Genomic DNA, 17921 nt, shown 5'->3' on the forward strand with positions numbered 1-17921 from the left:
TGTGGAAGGCGCTAGAAAGACAGCTCAGCACCTAAAAGCAGATTCCCATCATTGCATCTCCATGTTCTCATTTCCAATTCCCAAGAGAGAGAATCTGGCCTGGTATGGGTCTGGTATCTACCCCTGGATCAATTTGTTCTGGCCCTTCCGTAGGCTGAGAGACAATCTTAGAGGAGCTGACGAGCACATTTTGAGTGACTGCAACTTTGAACCAGCGTATGGCCTCCCAAAGTAACCATGACACTCGAAGGAGACTGTGATAATTTAGACGTTTGAGATCTGGCATTTTTGTATCTATCACTTGCAGGCTTTATGATCACATTTCAGAGATAAATCCACACATCTCCTCCATTTATCCCCAATTTAGCAAAGATCTGTGGGCAGGCCCCACAGCAACTGAAGTCTAGAGTCACCAGACAAACCCTCACCTTCCCCAGACATGAGGGACTGTGAGGTTTTCGTGTGATCCTCTGTGCTCCCTCGAGTCAGTGCGGGTCATCCAGTAACCCAGACACACTGCTACATGAATATTTTTACCTATAAACTATCATTAATGGTTGCCCGAGATTGTGTAAGAATAGTTGAGCAGAAATGACCAAATGGAATGAATAAAACATTACTAGAAAGAAATGATCAAAGCATTTGATATTACCAATTTCACACATTTCTGCATTCTGTAATAAATCTGCTCTCTCTGCTTCTGCAAGTTTGACTGAACCCCATTTATTTAAGACTTTCATCTGTGACCATTTGCCCAGAATGTCACATGTTCTGAAGGGTATATTTTTTGAAGTTTTCCGTTGAGGAGAGAGCTTTACTACCATCAGCGTCATCCAAGGAGGACATGTACTTAATTATAGAGACACTTCTGTTACAGAACAAGTTTGCTAGATTGAAAAATAAACATATGATAAGCAAATAAAAGTCAGCTACTATCGCTTCCTTTTTCCATGTTTGTATTCTCTTTAAAAATAGCTGCAAACTAACTATTTTTAACAATTTGCTGGTGTCATTAAGGTCAGTAAGCTTCCCCTTTGCCAAAGTGGCAATTTTGGAAAAGAAAGGCAGGCATCTTCCATCATTTGTTGGCCCCTAAGGGATTCCAGGCTTTGGGGGACCAATCATTGTCTTCTGTGCATTCTTTGCAACATTTGAGATGGGCAAGGTGAAGATGTGGAGATGTGAGGGACAGAAAGCAGAGGAAGGTCTCCCAGGCACCATGTCCATTAACCTGGGCCAGCCCAGGAGATCACAGAAGTTTGCCACCTTCGCTCTTCCCCTACCCCTCACCTTAGACCCTTCCCCCACATTTCCAGGCATCCCTGAGGCACCTCACTGTCTTGTTCTGGCCTGGTCTCTCCCATTAGAAAAAAAATAAAGTTCAAATTCATTTGCACTTAGATGTAAATGACTTCTCAGATTGTTCGTAGTCACGAAATCTACAGGGAATGGTAATATTAGATCCACAAGAATGAACTTGCAGTAGTGTAATTTGAGGCTTGTAGAAGCTGAGCAGAAGAGAGACCTGGTGTTTGGGGCTATTTCTGGCCCCTTCTCCAGCCTGGTCCAAATCTCAGACGCATCTGGCACTGACTTCTGCTGCTGATTACAGAGAAGCCGTGACATTCCGGGCGTCCTGCTGGCACTTTCAAAACCTCCTCTTTTTCTGTGTAGTCTTGGCCAAAGGCCAGGTTATAACTTTGCTTGGCTCATCCATCACAAATGAGCTGGTTTTAGATACCCGAAACCACAAAGGAGAGGAGAAAAAAGAGCTCGTGACATTTTCAAATTCCTTCTCACTGAGTCAAGATGCAGCGATCAGCAGCACCCTCACCTAAGGGCACACAGCCCTTCACCTTCTGCCCAGATGCAAAAACCATCTTGAGGAACCTAATAGTCAGTCCTAATACTTTGTAACTTTTAACAGCAAGACCCGAGGGAGTGAAAGAACAGGTAAATGCTGACATCTGGTGGACATCACAGCATTGCAGGATCTCAAAACTTGGGCTCAGTTGTAACAGATGGAAGTCTGATTCCTTGAAGACATCCTTTATCCCAGCTGAAGAAGTTCAGTTATGCGCATCTTTTTGGTGTACAAACCAGGCAATAGGATGGCATAAAAGCAATGTCTTTGTACTGGCAAGAACTGGTTTTTGAATTCAGGTCTAAGTCGGGTTTAATTCTCTTTGTCTTGGTTTTTATCATCTGTAAAATCAAGACAATCATACCTCATGCACATAATTTTATTAGGTTCTTTTTAAATCAGATCCTTTGACTTTTAAAAGACAATCTCCACCCATGGGTGCAGGTTTCCCATTGGTCCTGTGCTGCTATCCTGGGGAACCCATGCTTGATTTGTACCCAGTTCCCCCCCCCCACCCCACAACAGTTAATCTAATTATTCCCATCTACAGGTAGAACCTTACACGTACCGGGCACATGCCAAGAACCCAGTCAATACTGATTTGCCAATTGATTAGTAGATAGAAATGTATTATTTTCCTACTTTATTCCCACCACATAGGTGAAATATTGAGTTTTCTCTACCTCTTCAAGCTAAGGCCGTTGTTAGAATCTTTCTTCAGCCAAATGTCCAAGTGCCATGAAGGACATTAATGATAGTTATGGATCCTGAATGGTCTCAAAATATGAAATTTCAAGTCCGTGCCAAATTCCAGCTTCCTCAAGAAAAATACCCCTTTTAAAATGCAAAGAAGCAATCCAATTCAGTGGAGTCCAACTCAAAGAAATCAATGAAGGCTAACAAGTTCTCCTGGCAGCCAAGCCAGAAGAGAGAGAAAGCCTTGGGCCAGGGTCCTGTGCAGCCTCAGTGAGACTCACACAAAGCCTGGTTTATTAGAAACAACTGGAAAAGCTACAAAGCTCATGCAGCCTTCCTGAGCCCTGTCACAAATTTCCACTTTGGACAGAACAATATCTTCCCTTGTTCTTGCCATCTTGCTTGTTGATTTTTGAGCTCCACCAGTGTGAAATTGGTGGATCTGGCTGGGACCATGGGGCCAAATGGAGGGCAGGCTCCTCTAGAAGACCTGCCTGTGTTCCCTTTCACATCACACCTTCTCTGAACAGCCATTTTAATAAACCTCATGCCCAGGAGGCTTGTGCATGGAATTGTGGCAGGTTCTACCCTGCTGTCTCTCTTGTCTATTGCAATTTAAGAAGATTTGAGATATGCTGTTTAGAAGTTAAAAATCATGTCTTTAAAAAAATCTTTTTATTATAGGGTGCCTGGGTGGCTCAGTCAGTTGAATGTCTGCCTTCAGCTCAGGTCATGATCCCAGGGAGCCTGCTTCTTCCTCTGTTCCTCTCCCCACTCGTGCTCTCTCTCTCTCTCTCCCCTCCCAAATAAATAAAATCTTTTTAAAAAAAATCTTTTTGGGGCGCCTGGGTGGCTCAGTTGTTCAGCATCTGCCTTCGGCTCAGTTCATGATCCCAGGGTCCTGGGATCGAGCCCCACATCGGGCTCCCTGCCCTGTGGGAAGCCTTCTTCTCCCTCTCCCACTCCCCCTGCTTGTGTTCTCTCTCTCGCTGTGTCTCTCTCTGTCAAATAAATAAAATTTTTTTTAAAAAATCTTTTTATTACAAATGTCAAGTATACATAAAAGCAGAGAAAATACCATAGTAAATAATAGCATAACAGAACCTGATGTACACATTACCCAGTTTCAACAATTATCAACTCCAGACCACGTCATTTATAAGTTCATTCATTTAACAAATATTGATTGAACACGCATTATGTCTCAGTTACTGCTTTAGGTTTTCTGAGACACAGATCTGTATAAGGGCAAAGTCCTGACCCTCACAAACTATCACAATTTAGTGCAGGAAATGCTGTGACAAGAGAAAATATATGGGCAGCTAACCCAACCTGGGAGAGCTTCCTGGAGGAAATGGCACCTAAGCTGAGAACTTGAAGGCTAAGTAAGAGACTGCCCTAGGAGAGAAGAGAAGAAGCAGATTAGGAATGGATAATGATTCAGCAGGAGAATTATACAAAGAGCCAGGAATGAACATGAACAAGGGGATTTTAGGAACTAAAGAACCTTAATATGACTGGAGCTTTTTTTTTTTTAAGATTTTATTTAGGGGCGCCTGGGTGGCTCAGTTGTTAAGCATCTGCCTTCGGCTCAGGTCATGATCCCAGGGTCCTAGGATCGAGCCCTGCATCGGGCTCCCTGCTTGCCAGGAGGCCTGCTTCTCCCTCTCCCATTCCCCCTGCTTGTGTTCCTGCTCTCACTATCTCTCTCTCTGTCAAATAAATAAATAGATTTTATTTATTTGTCAGGGAGAGAGAGAGGCAGGCAGAGGGAGAAGCAGGCTCCTTGCTGAGCAAAGAGCCCAATGTGGGACTCATCCCCAGGACCCTGGGATCATGACCTGAGCCGAAGGCAGACGCTTAACCGACTGAGCCACCCAGGCATCCCTGGAGCCTTAAGTATAAAGTAATAGTTAGAAAGAAAACTGGGTAAGAGTACAGATCAAATCGCAAAAGATCTACATGCTATATTAGGGCCTATAGAGAAATGAAGAGCCAGTGAATGGTCAGAGGAAGGGAGGTAACATGATCACATTTGCCTTTTAGAAAGATCCCTCCTTCTGCAGGGTAAGGAACAGGTTAGAGTGGACTGACGCGCTGTGCAGGCTCCGAGGTGGAAATTGTTTAGGAGGATGCTGTAATTTAATTAAGCGAGCTGGAGAAGAGCTGGGGAAGTCACAGTGGGGCTGTTGATAAGTGCTTGCCTGGGGAGGCATGCTGGGCTGCACAGCTCCCTCTGGATTCCGCTCGGCTTCTCTGCTCTAAGGTGCAGGGTGTGTGTGTGTGTGTGCGTGTGTGTGTGTGTGTGTGTGTGTGTGCGCGCACGCGCGCGCGCACACACACCTTTCCATGTGTTGGGGAGGGAGTCCCAAGAGAGGACAATGGAAAGTGATTATGTATCAGAGAATGGGCCCCACACTGAACCCAGAAATCAGCTCTTTGGAAGCCCTAAAGACCATCTTCACTAAATCCCTCTGTGCAGAAAAGGAAACTGCAGCCCAGGTGAGTACACACTTACCCAAAGTCACAAGGGATGTGGCTGGTAGGGCCTCCATCTCCTGACTCTGCCACCCTTTCCTCCATCTGCGGCTTTTTCACTGCTCTGTGCTTTTGCCAACCTTCTCGCTTCTTCCCGCTAGGCACCCCAGGGGAGCAAGAGTCCCCGGAAAATGTTGGGATTCAAATGACGGCAGTGCTACAAACTTTTATAGACAGACAACTTAAGAAAAAAAAGGCTTCTGATTATGTGAGCAGGCCTGTCCCCTGCATTTCTCACACTTGCATTGTTCAAGCTTCTGTTTGCTTCCACTGGCTCTTAGGATTTTGATGACAGGGTTTTTCATTTCTCATCAATCATCAATCCTTGAAAAGCCTTAGGATGAAACATTATGATATGAACCTTTGTTGACCTGTTCCGTATCTTCTTAAGAGAAGCTGCATATAAACTGAAAAATAAATGTATGATTTACAACTATATTAGACCCTGTCAGTCACTGTGCAAAGCTTGGCTGTGCTAAGACTAGAAGTTTTCTTGAAAAAAAATAATTAAATAGGAACTTTATAAATTATACAGAGTTTCCACTATATTGTATTTCATTTCAGAATAATAATATTCTGCACTCCATGGATTTAACATGGTGTCTCACACCATGTGAGGCAGATTCTCCTAGAGCCTTCACTTTGGTGTGTATTCTTTACTATCTAAAATGTTAGGGGCTTCTCTGTTAGTGCTTAAAATACTGTTCCTTAGTTTTAGGTAAATCAGGCTATTATAAAAGCTGTATTGTCCTTTTAGGACCTCAGAGAAGTAACTGTATTACCAAGGAAAGTAGAGAATGAGCAGCCATGTGATTAACTGATCCAGCGCCTACAGAGTTGAAGTCAGAAATTCAATCTCCAATGGCAGTTTGGAAGCAAGCTAGTCATGGAATTCTCATTACTTGCTGCGTGTAAGAAGGAAGGGAAATTGGAATTTTGGTCTAAGAGAAATAATGTGGTCAAAGGCACTTAACTACATTTAGCAGCCATCAGAGGCGTTCAGAGACATGGATCAACAATATCGTTGTCCTTGATTACTGTCACTATCAATCCTCATTACTGATATCAGTAAATAATGACCACATCTCCTGGATATGGGTCAAGAAGCACCACAGTCAGGAAGCACCGGTCAGTGGCCCGGTTCTGCTCTTGCTAGCCTAACAGAAATCATCTGAGCTCACTGGTTTGTAGTTTCCTCACCAAATAGCAGTAAGCAAAGGCGTGGTAATAGTGAGATCCATGTACGAGAACATTTTGTGTTTGCACATCCGGGTAAAATAATGTCAAAAATATGATAAAAATAAGTATGCAAAATATAGTGGGGATTTTGTTAAAGTACTGCTTACCATAACCCAAGAATAGCTTATATATACATAAATATTTTTTAATTGTAAGAATCCATGATTTTTAAAAAATATGGTAGTTTGGACAAATGCAATTTTTATAGAGCTGGAGATTCCAGAAAAACATCAATAAAGCTTCAAAAATTCATTTTGAAATTTCCTTTCAAATTTTCTGATATTTTGCATAATAATAAGTCCCTTCCTGATCTCTGGAGATATAGAATAGTATGGAAGAAAGAGAACAGATTTTAGTTCATTTTAGTTTAGCCTTGTGTTTTCAGCCTTTTTAATGAGCTAGCAGATAAGAAATATGGAGGAGAAGGCCCATATGGATCTTAAAATCTTAGGACTTTGGTACATGGACCTTTTTTTATTCTTACCATTTAAAAATGTTCTAGTTTATTTTATTTTTGAATTGGAGTATTCAAAATTAGATTGGTCCAGCCTTACAGTTGTGACCTAATACAATTCTTGTGGTCACCCTTACAAAGGCAGAATAGACCTTCCCACACACACCCCAGTTTGGTTCAGTTGTGCAGACCAATGAGGCCACACAAATACCAAGAGAGCATAGAGAGGTGTATTACTCCCATAATGAGGCCCTCTGAGGAGAGCAAGGCAAGATGCTTGCTAACAGGTTCAAAAATGGCTGGAGAGAACAGAAGGAGAGTGGTTTGGGATTTTATGGTAGGGCTGGAATTGAGGGTTCTCCTCTGCAAGAGCCAAGACTTGCATGGCTTGAACCTCCTGTAGGTGCCAAAGGAGAAAGCATCTAGGCTGTCCTATCAGTTTGCCTGGATGTGGGGCAGAAGGGAAAGGAGAGTAGTGGGGACTGAAAGCTGTCAGCAGTCAAGCATTAGAAAAAAAAAAAGGAGCCAACTCTTTATTACAGACTCTATTACAGTAATACAGAGCATAACAGTGTATACAATATGGTTAAGTCTCCATCTGGCCAGTCACCAACCTCTACTCCCTGATCCACCCAAGGCAACCACTCTTCAGTCTTACCAGCTTCTTTGTGTCCTCCTTAGAGATAGTCTATGCATATACAAATATATGTACACAGGACCGCCCACACGCACACACACAATTCATTCCTTTTGCTAAAAACCGAAGGGTAGAAACTTTATAGTCCAAGGTTTTTTAAATTCCTTCAGACTTGTTCTGTTATTTTCTGGATAAGTGTCTTTGGCCAAATTATTTCACTTGAGTCTCAATACAGTCTTCTGTAAAATGGAGAGATCAATACCTGCTTGCAGGATTGCAAAAAGAAATAAATGACATAACATCTAATCAGAGTCTGGAACATAACAGATGATGTCCCTTTTGTCTTATTTGCTTCTACTTCTCTGGCTGCTCCCTTTCAGCCTCATTTAAAAATTCTTCTCCCCTTACTGACTCTGAAATACTGGAAGTTCCCTAAGTTTTCATCCTTGGTGCTTTTCTCTTCTCACTGGACTCATTCTCCCTGGCTAATATGGGCAGTGTCAAAGGCTCTGAGACAGCTTATGGACTGATGACTCCACTCAGGCTCCGTCTCCTGCAGTCCATGCATGAATTTACAAAAGTCTACTGACCATCTAGATTTATGTGTCTAACAGGCACTTCAAAATTAGCAATTGTCTTTACCTTTGCCCAAACTCTTCTCCTAAGTTCTCTATCTCACTAAAAATGGGTACCATCATCCACCCGGTTTTGAACTAGCAGTTTGGGAGGCTTAACCCTTGACCTTGCTCTTGTCCTCATTTCACACCTCTAATCAATCCCCACATTTTGTTCACACTATTCAAAAATATCTCTTGATCTGTTCATGTAGTTATTGCCATTCTATTTAATACTTTTCTAGATCAAGTCATCTCCCCAAAAATTATTGCAACAGCCTATTCCCTGGTCCCTCTTTCCAGTCATGCTTGCCTCTAAGTAATACCAGAGGACAGAGAGATCTTTCTAAAGTACAAACCTGATCCTGTTAATTCCCTGATTAAGTTTTGTCAGTGGCTCCCCATTTCCATCTGGATGTGGTTCAAACTCCTTAAATTGGTTCAATCTATTTCTATCTTTTCCTCTCTTTCTAGGAATCTTACCCAATTCCAATAGCTTTAAATACCATTTTATGCTAATAACTCCTAAATGTACATCTCCTAGACTCCTACCCAGACCTCTATCTTAAGCTCAAGGCTCTTTTACAACAGCCTATTTAGTAGCTCCATTTGAATGACTCATAGGCATCTGCGAAATGTGTTTACCAGGATTCTTGATTTCCCTCCTCATCTTCATTTCAGCAAGCCACCCAAGGGCTCATCTCAGAACACCTGGGTACTATCCTTGATTCCCTTTTTCTCAGCCTGCAAATCCAATCCACCTGAAGTGCCATTAATTCTCTCTAAAACATATCTCAGTCTGTCCATTTCTTTATATTTTATCCCCATTACTGTCCAAGTCATCATCTTCTCTCACTTGGACCATTACAAAGCCTCTTGTTTTCACTATTTCCATGCGAGCCCCCTTCCAATTCACTCCAATACAAAGCACCAAAGGAGTCTTTTAAAAATATAAATCAGATCATGTCACTTTCTTGCTTAAAACCTTCCAGTGACTTCTAATTGCTTTTAAAATAAAATACAAAATCCTTGCCATGACTTACTTGCCCTATTCAGTCTACATAGATTCTTACTACCCCTCCTTCACCACACCATAAGAACAGATCATTTTCTTCCTCACTCACTTTGAATCCAGAGCATCTAGAGCAGTGCCTGATACTTAAGAGACATGTGATAAATGTTTGTTGAAAGAATGAAGAAATGAGTGGCCTACAAGACCTTTCTTGGACCCTGCTTCAGCTCTTCTCTTTCTACTTCTACATACCACAGTGTATGTCCCACTACATTCTAGAATAGAATGGGACTTGACAATGTCTATCTTGCAAACACTTTTAGCTGGTGGCAGCAGAAATCAAAATGAGGGAACCCCAAGAGATTCTGGCAGAATTAGGAGTGATTTACTCAGCTGTTTTTCCCCACTGGGTGGACATTCTCAGGCTCTTCTGAGCTCACACCTTGAAGAGTTTTTAATGTTTTTTTTAAAACTGTGGGTAAATATAAATAACATAAAATAAATTACCATTTTAACCATTTTTAAGTGTATCATTCAGTGACAATAAATACATTCACAAGGTTGTAGAACCATCACCACTGTCTATTTCCTGAACTCTTCCATCAACCCATACACTCTGCATCCATTAAATAGTAAATCTCCATTCTTCTCTCCCACCAGCCCCTGGTAACCACTATTCTACTTTCTATCTGCATGAATTTGCCTATTTTTGGTACCTCATGTAAGTGGAATCATATAATATTTGCCCTTTTGCATCCGGCTTCTTTCACTTAGCATGTTTTCAAGGTTCATCCATGTTGTAGCATGTACCAGAATTCCATTCCTTTTTATGAATGATTAATATTTGAGCTTGGTTTCACATTCATTTGTCCCACAAATATTTATTAAGCACGTTGTTAAGGGCCAAGCAGTGTTCTAGACACTATTGACATAGCAATGAACAAAAGAGAAAAAGTTACTACTTTCATCATACAAACAAAGAAGTAAATACATAGCAGGCCAAGTAGTAAAAAGTGCTATGCAAAACCAATATTGCAAGAATAGCTGTATAGGAAGAGATCTTCGTGGTAGGATGGGACCATTCACGTTGTGCCTTGAGGATAATGTAAGACTTTGGATTTTACTCTGAAACAAGAAGCCAATAGAAAGTTTGGGGTTGCAGAGTGACATAGTCTGACCTACATTTTAAAGAAAAATCCTGGTTTCAATATTAAGGGAAAATGAGGCAAAAGGGAAGTAGAAGTACCAGCTAGGAGGATAATCCAGTAGTCCAGGTGAATGATGATAAGACCTGTACCAGAAATAATTAGCCAAGGTTTTCTAGAGAACCAAAACCTATAGGATATATATGTGACCAGCAGATGATGATGAGAGAGAAAGAGAATTGGGGAGGGGAGAGGAGGAGGGGTGGGAAGATGGAGAGGGAGATTTATCCTAGGGAATTGACTCATTCAATTGTGTTGGCTGGCAAGCCTCAAATCTGTAGGGCAAGCCAGCAGGTTGGAAATTCAGGTTAGAACTGATGTTTCAGTCTTGATCTAAAATCTGCAGGGTAGGTCAACAATCTGGAAACTGAGGCAGGGTTTCTATGTTTCAGTCTTGTAGCCGGATTTCTTCAGAGGGAGAATCTGTTATGCCTCTTCCTCATTTCTGATGATTTGTTGGCAATCTTTGGCATTCCTTGGCTTGTGGATGCATCACCTCCATCTCCGTTTTCATTTTCACATGACGTTCTTCTGGTGCGTGTGTCTGTGTCCAAATTTCTCCTTTTTATAAGGACGCCAGTCATACGGGATTGGGGGCTCATGCTATTCTAACATGACTCATCTTAACTAATTATATCTTCTACCATTCTATTTTTAAATAAAGCCATATTCTGAAGTACTGGGGGTTAGGACTTCAACATATGATTTTGGGAGAAACCCACTTCAGCCTATATCACTATTCAGAGTGATAGCTGTAAATATAAGAAGCAGGGATACTCCAGTGTTTTTAACCTGAACAAAAATGATCAAATTGCCATTCGCCGAGATGGAGGAGAAAGTCTGGAGGGTAAAATTAAGAGTTCAGTATTGCATATAATTCATATATATATATATATATATTATATATATTCAAATAAAGACCCACCTCTTATCTTAAACTCCTCACTCAGTTAACAACACCAGCGGGAAGGCAAAGAGCCCTGTTATCTCTGAAAGAACTGAGCAGAGAGAACCTGCAGTGTTTCCCTTCCCCAGACATACATGTCACCTAAGTAGCCCTTATTTCTGGTCCCCTCCACTTCTGTTCCTAGCCCCACCTTCCTCAGTATCAATGTTTCATTATGTAACATCTACTTATAACACCTCCATATAAGTCCTAGGCATAGATCCACTTAAAAAGTTATTAAAAGAATGGATGAAGTCAGAACTAATTATGAGCTACAGAGATATTCTTTTTAACAGTTGTACCTTCACTAAGAACATCGAGATTTGAATTGAACCCTAGTAGAAACAAGTTATTAATAGTTTGGCCTCAAATTAATATTAACTTGTGACTCTAATATCCATGATCTATCTTATATCTTGCCATCTTCCAATCTGCATGCTTTATAGTCAGCACAAGCAAAGACTTGCCATTAGAGTTTTAAATCACTGCCAATTAGGTTCTTAGATCCAAGTGGAGGAATTGCTTCTCCAAATAATGGAAAATAAAATGTACAAAATAACTAAACCAAATCAAACAGAATTTTTAAAAAAAAAGAGTCCAGGAAATATATCATAATAAAAAAATTATTAAAAAAATAAAAATAAAAAAGAGTCCAGAAAAAAAGGTCATCTCATAAAATTAAATCTAATTTCAAATTCCATTCTAACTGTGATTTTAATTCTAAAAGCTCTGAGAAATTTTTGGTTAGAAGTAGTTTAATTCTGCCATGGATGTTTCTTTTACGAAATGATATTATTTAGGGGTGAATGAAAATTTTCAATTTGCCTTTTAAAGGGATGAGATTTTGTGTATATTTATTTGGGTGTGGTGACTGTTTTTCCTCTGCATGGTTCAATAGCCAATATGATTCATTAGAGAAGTGGATATTTGATCTTTATAAAGTATTGCCTAAGTCTTCTGGATCCCTAAGGAGTGGTGCTTTTAGGAATACAGATTCCAAGATGATTCCGCTTTGTGGTTAGTACTAGTGAAACCCTCAGACTGTCATCTAGAATCTGGCCTAAAAGGAAGACAGGGATCTCTGGAGCACTGCGGGCAGCTGAAGGTCTTTCCTCAGATAACTTTCTCAGATCGAATTTTGTGACTACACTGATACTCCCAGGGCACTGTCCTTACCAGGAGGGCCAGAGGAAGTCAGATTTCAGCACACTGCTCCCTCCTATCATGCTTCACACTGCTGCTTGTTAGGGAAGCCTGTGGTCCCTGCCCAGACTTGCTCTGACTGTAGAGTGTGTCCAGACACCAGCCAGAATTGGAGAGCAGGCTGCTGATCCTGAGAGAAAAAGACCAATGTAGGGAAGGGTAAAAGCTGAATGTCTCCAAAGGAGCAGTGGAGCCAGGGTTTTGTGTTTCTGGGGCTGAGTTTGAGACTTTTATTCTGCCTGAACATTTCCACTATTTTCCTCACAAGCGTCTCTGTCTTGAAGCAAAGGACCGAAGCAAAAGGCCTAATGAAGCGTGACGGGGGGAAGGGGCTGCAAGTGACTTGGGAAGGACTTGTGAGGGAAGAAGAGAGAAGGGTCAGGTTACCGGTTCACACATTTTCACAAAACCATTTGAAAATATGAGCTGGAGAGGCAAATTCTGGGACTCACGGAAGTCCCATGATGCTTCCCTCGGGCCTCTAGGAGTGGGGCATGCGACGCCGAAGTGTGCCTGCAGCTCATTTTCAGCGATTTAAGCTTTGCTCAAGCCCTCCAATGAAGGCTGGTTGGGAAAGGTCGCGGGTGGTCTTATTCAAGCTCTGGGTCGCCAGGAGCTGAACCGGTTCTTTCTTGACTTCCTTTGCATGGGGTCCTTCAGGCCCTGGTGCTCGCATCCCCTTAGGTTTCTGCTGCCATCGAGCAGCGCGCTCCGGACAGACGCGGCCGCGGCCCACCATCACCGGCAGGTGCGCACGAAGTTAGCTGTAACCCGCCCAAGCCCAGCTTCCCGCAGCATCCGAGTTCGATTGGCGCCGGCGGAGCACCCACCCCAACCCCAGACCGAGGGCCTGGTTCCCTGTCCTCCTCCCCGGCGCCAAGGACGGCTCCGAGCGTTTTCTAAATCTCTCATTTCCCCCCCGCCTCGAGTGAGCTGTTGGCACTTCTCCAGAAGCCTCCCCGGCTCTCAGCTCCAACCTCTAAAATAAACTCACGGTGCCAGAAAGCGGGGGAGGGGAGAGAAGCATATGAACGAGGAGAATAAAAATACTAGGAGAAAGACCTAATTCTCCAGGAAAAGGTAATAAGGGGAAGCGAAACTGTGAACTCACTCGGAAATGTAAACCAAGCTCCACTCTTTCCCCGAGCGCATACAAACGATCGAAAGACAAATCAGCCAACACGCTCGGCGACTTCCCAGAAAGGGCCTCATGAATGAGAATGGGTTGCTAGGTTTCCTCCCTCCCTCCCTCCCGACAATCGCTTCCCACAAGACTTCCACAGCCCAAAGAAAACAAGCCGGGCCTGGCAACTGCAGCGCGGGGGAACCTAGCCAAACCCGCGGAGGCCGCCCGCGGCCTCTCCCGCCTTCAGGACCCTGGAGAGCGGCCGCCGCGCCCTTGGGACTCCCGTCCCACCCCGCTCGCCTAAACCCCTCCCGCGCCTCGCCACCCTGTCACTTGTATTAGCTGCTTCCCGCCTCCACCTTCAATTTTCTTGGCAACCACCACTCTTGTTTTTCACAAACAGATTAAACTGTCTTTTTGTTTTGCTTGAGGGAGCTGTTTAGATTGGCTGAGTTAGGTTCTGGATCGTAGCTTCTCTAAATGTTAGTGGACCAAGAAGCTCTAAGAGCTCCAAAATGACAGCCTGAGGAGTTAGGTGACCTTAAGAAGCCACTGAGTTCAATCCCCTTTACTCTATAAATGAAGCAGATAAATTCAAAGAATAAAGAGACTTTCCCAAGGTTAGCCGAGGAGTTAGTTGCAAGGCTCAGTTTAGAACCTTGGGCTTCTGACTTCTAAAGTAATGCTTCCCTCTACTTTCAAAGAAAATAATAACAATAATCTTAGCTTTCTACTGGCCGTTTAGATATCCTAAGCAACAAGTACAAGGTGGAAAGGCCTGTGTTCCTGATAATAAGATGGACACATCGAGTGCACAAAAGGGTCCTGCATAGTGTGCACTCATGAGACCCAACAGAGTCCTGGTATCCCACTACGCCAACCAGCACAACCCAAGTCAAATCAGCCAGTCCCTTCTTCCACCCAGCCTGGGCCTGGGATTGCTCAGTCTTCTGACACTAATCAGTTCTCCCCCCAGACACCTCTCACAACAGAACCTAGTAACCAAGTCCAACTTCAGTGCCTCAGCAGGGAGAGCTCTAGGCACTTTAGGAGGTGGGAAATGTCAGAGGGAAAGCAGGAGAAGAGCAAAAGTTGCAAAAGTGAACTAGAAGATGTTCATTCACTAGGAAATCCTAAAGAACCAAGAAGTCTGAATAAAGATGCTTCTATACACTGTATCTCACATTTAAGGTGCATGTGAACCCCCTGGGAATGTTAATATTCAGATTCTGGTGCCGTAGCTCAGGATAGGGTCCCAGATTCTGTATTTCTGACAAGCTCCTGGTTGTTATTAAAGCTGCTGGTCCAAGAACCACAATGAGAGGCACAGAGTTAGAAAGAGGGGAGGGGAAAAGAGAGGGAAAAGGAGAGAAAGGGGAAGGAGAATCCAACCAAAGGCCTTTCCTTTTGCTCTCACCTACCTTCTCTTGCACCCCCAAAGTACAGCCTCAAAATGCTGTAGTAAATGATACTAAATGCACATTTTCTTCAGTCTGTAGCTAGACCCAACAGTAATGGTGTGTTTGTTTTATTTCTCTCCCCCTGCCTCTTGCCCTTCCTGCCGCCGGCCCTGCACAGCTCCCAGACTCGCCCGCTGCCCTGAAGCTGCTCAGCCTCCTTTCTAGCACGCTCTCTGGCCTCGCGCGATTCTTCTCTCACCTTCTCCGGCGACCCCCTTCTGGGGCTCCCCGGCGGCGCCCGGACTTGTCCCTCCTGCTTCCCGCTCGCTCCCTGCCAGCGGCTGGGCTCTTGCGGGGGCACGGGGAGCGGCCAGGCCGTCTCCAGCTCCTGCTGGGGGCAGCCCTGGCACTGCCCAGCCGACCCCCAGGGGGACGCCTTCCCAGGGAAGAGGACGCCTGCGCTGGGCAGAGCTCGCCCATGCCCGTGAGTATAGTTGTCTCCACCACGCCCCACCGCCGCCCTCACCCAGACACCAGCATCCCCTGCTCCTTCCTAACCTCGACTGACCTGAGACCCGGGTCAGCCGGGGCTCCCGCCGGCAAGGGGCTAGGGCGGGAGGGGTCGGAGGAGGGGCAGAGAGTTTTGGTAGGAAGGTCAAGAGAGGCTTGAGCTAGTTCAAGGAAAACGAGCTGGCGCCTAGCTTGACATCCCCTTTCCGCAGTAGATCCTCGAAGCTACTTTTTCCTGGACCATTTCCTTCCAGTGTCAATGGAAACTGTGGAAGCGGGAGGGAGTCCTCACCCTTTCTGAGTCTCTTCTCAAACTCTCGTTCTCAACGTGTCGCTCAACCCCCTTCCTACCAAGCCTCCCCCCGACGCGCCTCCGCCCCCTCCTCGCTCTCCCACTCCTCTGCCCTCTCAGCGTCTGCAGGCTCTGGAAGCCGGGGAGGAAATGACGTGATGTTATTTTTGTGTCAGGTCAGCTTCCAGCTTCAGTTTAGCCCTCCAAGCTCCCGCGCCGGGCTCGGGCGGTCGGTCGGCGTCACGCTCCCGAGGGCACACGGCGGGGTCTATAGGGATACGCGGTGCTCTGGGCCCGCGGAGCTGGGAGGCAGCGTTTTTCCGCTCCACCCCCAGGTCTCTCCCTACCCCTGGACCTCGGAGCCCCTGGGGACGGAAGGCAGCTGCAAAGGGTCTCAACGGGATCCGGAATCCGGAGTTAGCCACCCCCCCACCCCCACCCCCAACCTAGTGGGGCCTCCGGCTCCGGCGGCAGGAAGAGGGCGTGGAACTCCTTTCCAGTGAGGGGCCAGCAGAGGCAGTACCGGGGTGGGACGGGTGCCGAGCTCGGAGAAGCACCCGGGGAAAGAGAGAAGGTAGGGGGCTGCCCTCCAGAGGCGGGGTAGTCCACGGCGTGACTCTCCAGGGATAGGGCACGCCCTCCGCGCGCGGCGCGCCCGCCGGCACACTCACACTTGCACCTCCCTCCGCCCCTCTTCATTCACAAGGTCTGAGCACGCATTCCCGCACAGTCGAGTCTCGCTCAGCCCCCGCGCGCCGAAGGGAGGGAGCGCAGAGGAGGTCTTGCAGACTCTCTCTGCGCTCGCCTTATTTAGGGCCCACACTCTGGATTCTGCCTCATTCCGGACTGGAGGAAGAGGCTACAGTCCCGCGGCCGATTGGGTCCAGTTTGGGGCTCGGAGCGACCCCCCCCCCCAGCCTCCGCCGCAGTGGAGCGCGCCGCCGCCAGAGGGAGGCGAGACCGGGATAGTCCGGCCGGGGAGGCGGGAGTGAGGGGGCGGGGAGGAGGCAGAGCTGAGGGAGCGTGAGAGCGGAGAAGAAGGTGAGAGGAAAGACCTAGAGCCAGAAGAAGAGGAAAACCGGGGAAAGCAATCGCGGCGTAGTAAGGCCACCAGTTGGTATTGTTAAAAAAAAAAAAAAAAAAAAAAAAAAAAGGCACACGCGGGACGCATGCGCACGGCCGACGGAGGCGAGCTGGCCGGAGCTTCCCCTCTGGCTCGCCGGGTGGACGGTGAAATCGTGAGTACCCCGCATCCTCCTCAATCTTCCTTTCCCCTTCTCGGACTCACTCTAAGGCCTCGGGCTGGGAGGTGGCCGGGGCCAAGCGGGGCGCGCACGCAGGGCAGGACCCGGAGCTCTGGTCGTCCGCGCGATGACGGGAGCGGGTGCAGGTCGGTCTCCTCATCCGCCGGTTCAGCCCCGGAGGTCAGTCAGTGCGTATTGTGGGGGTGTATGGGCTTAGGGTGTGACTGGGTCTCAAGAGGGGCGTCCAACCACCAGGATCAGTTTCTGTCGGGTCCAGCAGGGCCTCCGCACGATTCAACCTCTGTGGCCTGGGGTCAGTGAGTGGGTAGGGGACACGAGAGCCTAGTCCTTAAAGCCTAAAATGCATACTGACCCCCGAAGTAGATCTGGGGAACCCCAGGCGGTGGAGACGTCGGCGTTCTCGCCGGGCCGAGCGCCGGAGGCGGGCAGTTTGAGCGCAGGTTGGAAGGAAGAGGAGACACTCCCTGAATCGCAGAATCTCCCTTTAAGAAAAGCGCAACTCAGGCGGGGGACCCGGGAAGTGCCTGCACACGCACCCTGGAGGATCTGACTCGGTGCCCGCATTTACGCTCTTGAAAACCTAATGGACTGAACTGTCGCCCACCCTTGGCCCGCGCCAAGTCGGTTAAGGTACAGGCGCCACTCCACTGGTGTTTTTCTTGAACAAACCCGGGCAATTGAGTCTTCGGCACTCTCGGAGCTGCGCTCGGTAAGTTGGAATGTGTCGCGACGGCCAGGCTGCGGAGACTGGAAGGGGGCGTGGGCGCGCGGGGGACCTAAGAGGGGCGTCACGCCAGCGGGAAGGGATGGGGGGACCTTTTAGGGTGGGTGTGCGTGGTGACTCCCCTCTCCCAGCTGTGGGGAGTGGGCGGGGGGGAGGGGCCTAGGAGCTAGCCGGAGCGGGTGGGCGTTTGCGGGCG

The 17921-nt window shown here is 46.3% G+C and overlaps 1 protein-coding gene and 1 long non-coding RNA gene across 4 annotated transcripts in view; one reads left to right on the top strand and one right to left on the bottom strand.

The window, feature by feature from the left end:
• LOC141372788 (uncharacterized) overlaps positions 1-15238 on the bottom strand; it is a 39942-nt gene extending 24704 nt beyond the window's left edge. The window contains exon 1 of the long non-coding RNA XR_012378201.1: positions 15194-15238. This is a non-coding gene — a long non-coding RNA (uncharacterized lncRNA). The remainder of the gene's footprint in view (positions 1-15193) is intronic.
• A 1217-nt stretch (positions 15239-16455) lies between these two features.
• RGS20 (regulator of G protein signaling 20) overlaps positions 16456-17921 on the top strand; it is a 50165-nt gene continuing 48699 nt past the window's right edge. For 2 of the 3 annotated variants that reach the window (XM_073892772.1, XM_073892770.1), the window contains exon 1: positions 16456-16974. Coding sequence is in view for 1 of the 3 variants with exons in the window: in XM_073892770.1 (XP_073748871.1) it covers positions 16906-16974 (69 nt within the window). In the remaining 2 variants the exon portion in view is untranslated. The remainder of the gene's footprint in view (positions 16975-17921) is intronic. The other variant, XM_073892771.1, reaches the window with a different exon arrangement.

Source organism: Callorhinus ursinus, unplaced genomic scaffold (assembly GCF_003265705.2).
Source record: "Callorhinus ursinus isolate GAN/ISIS: 27379988/994484 unplaced genomic scaffold, GSC_fseal_2.0 scaffold5, whole genome shotgun sequence".
NCBI classification, from domain to species: Eukaryota; Metazoa; Chordata; class Mammalia; order Carnivora; family Otariidae; genus Callorhinus; species Callorhinus ursinus.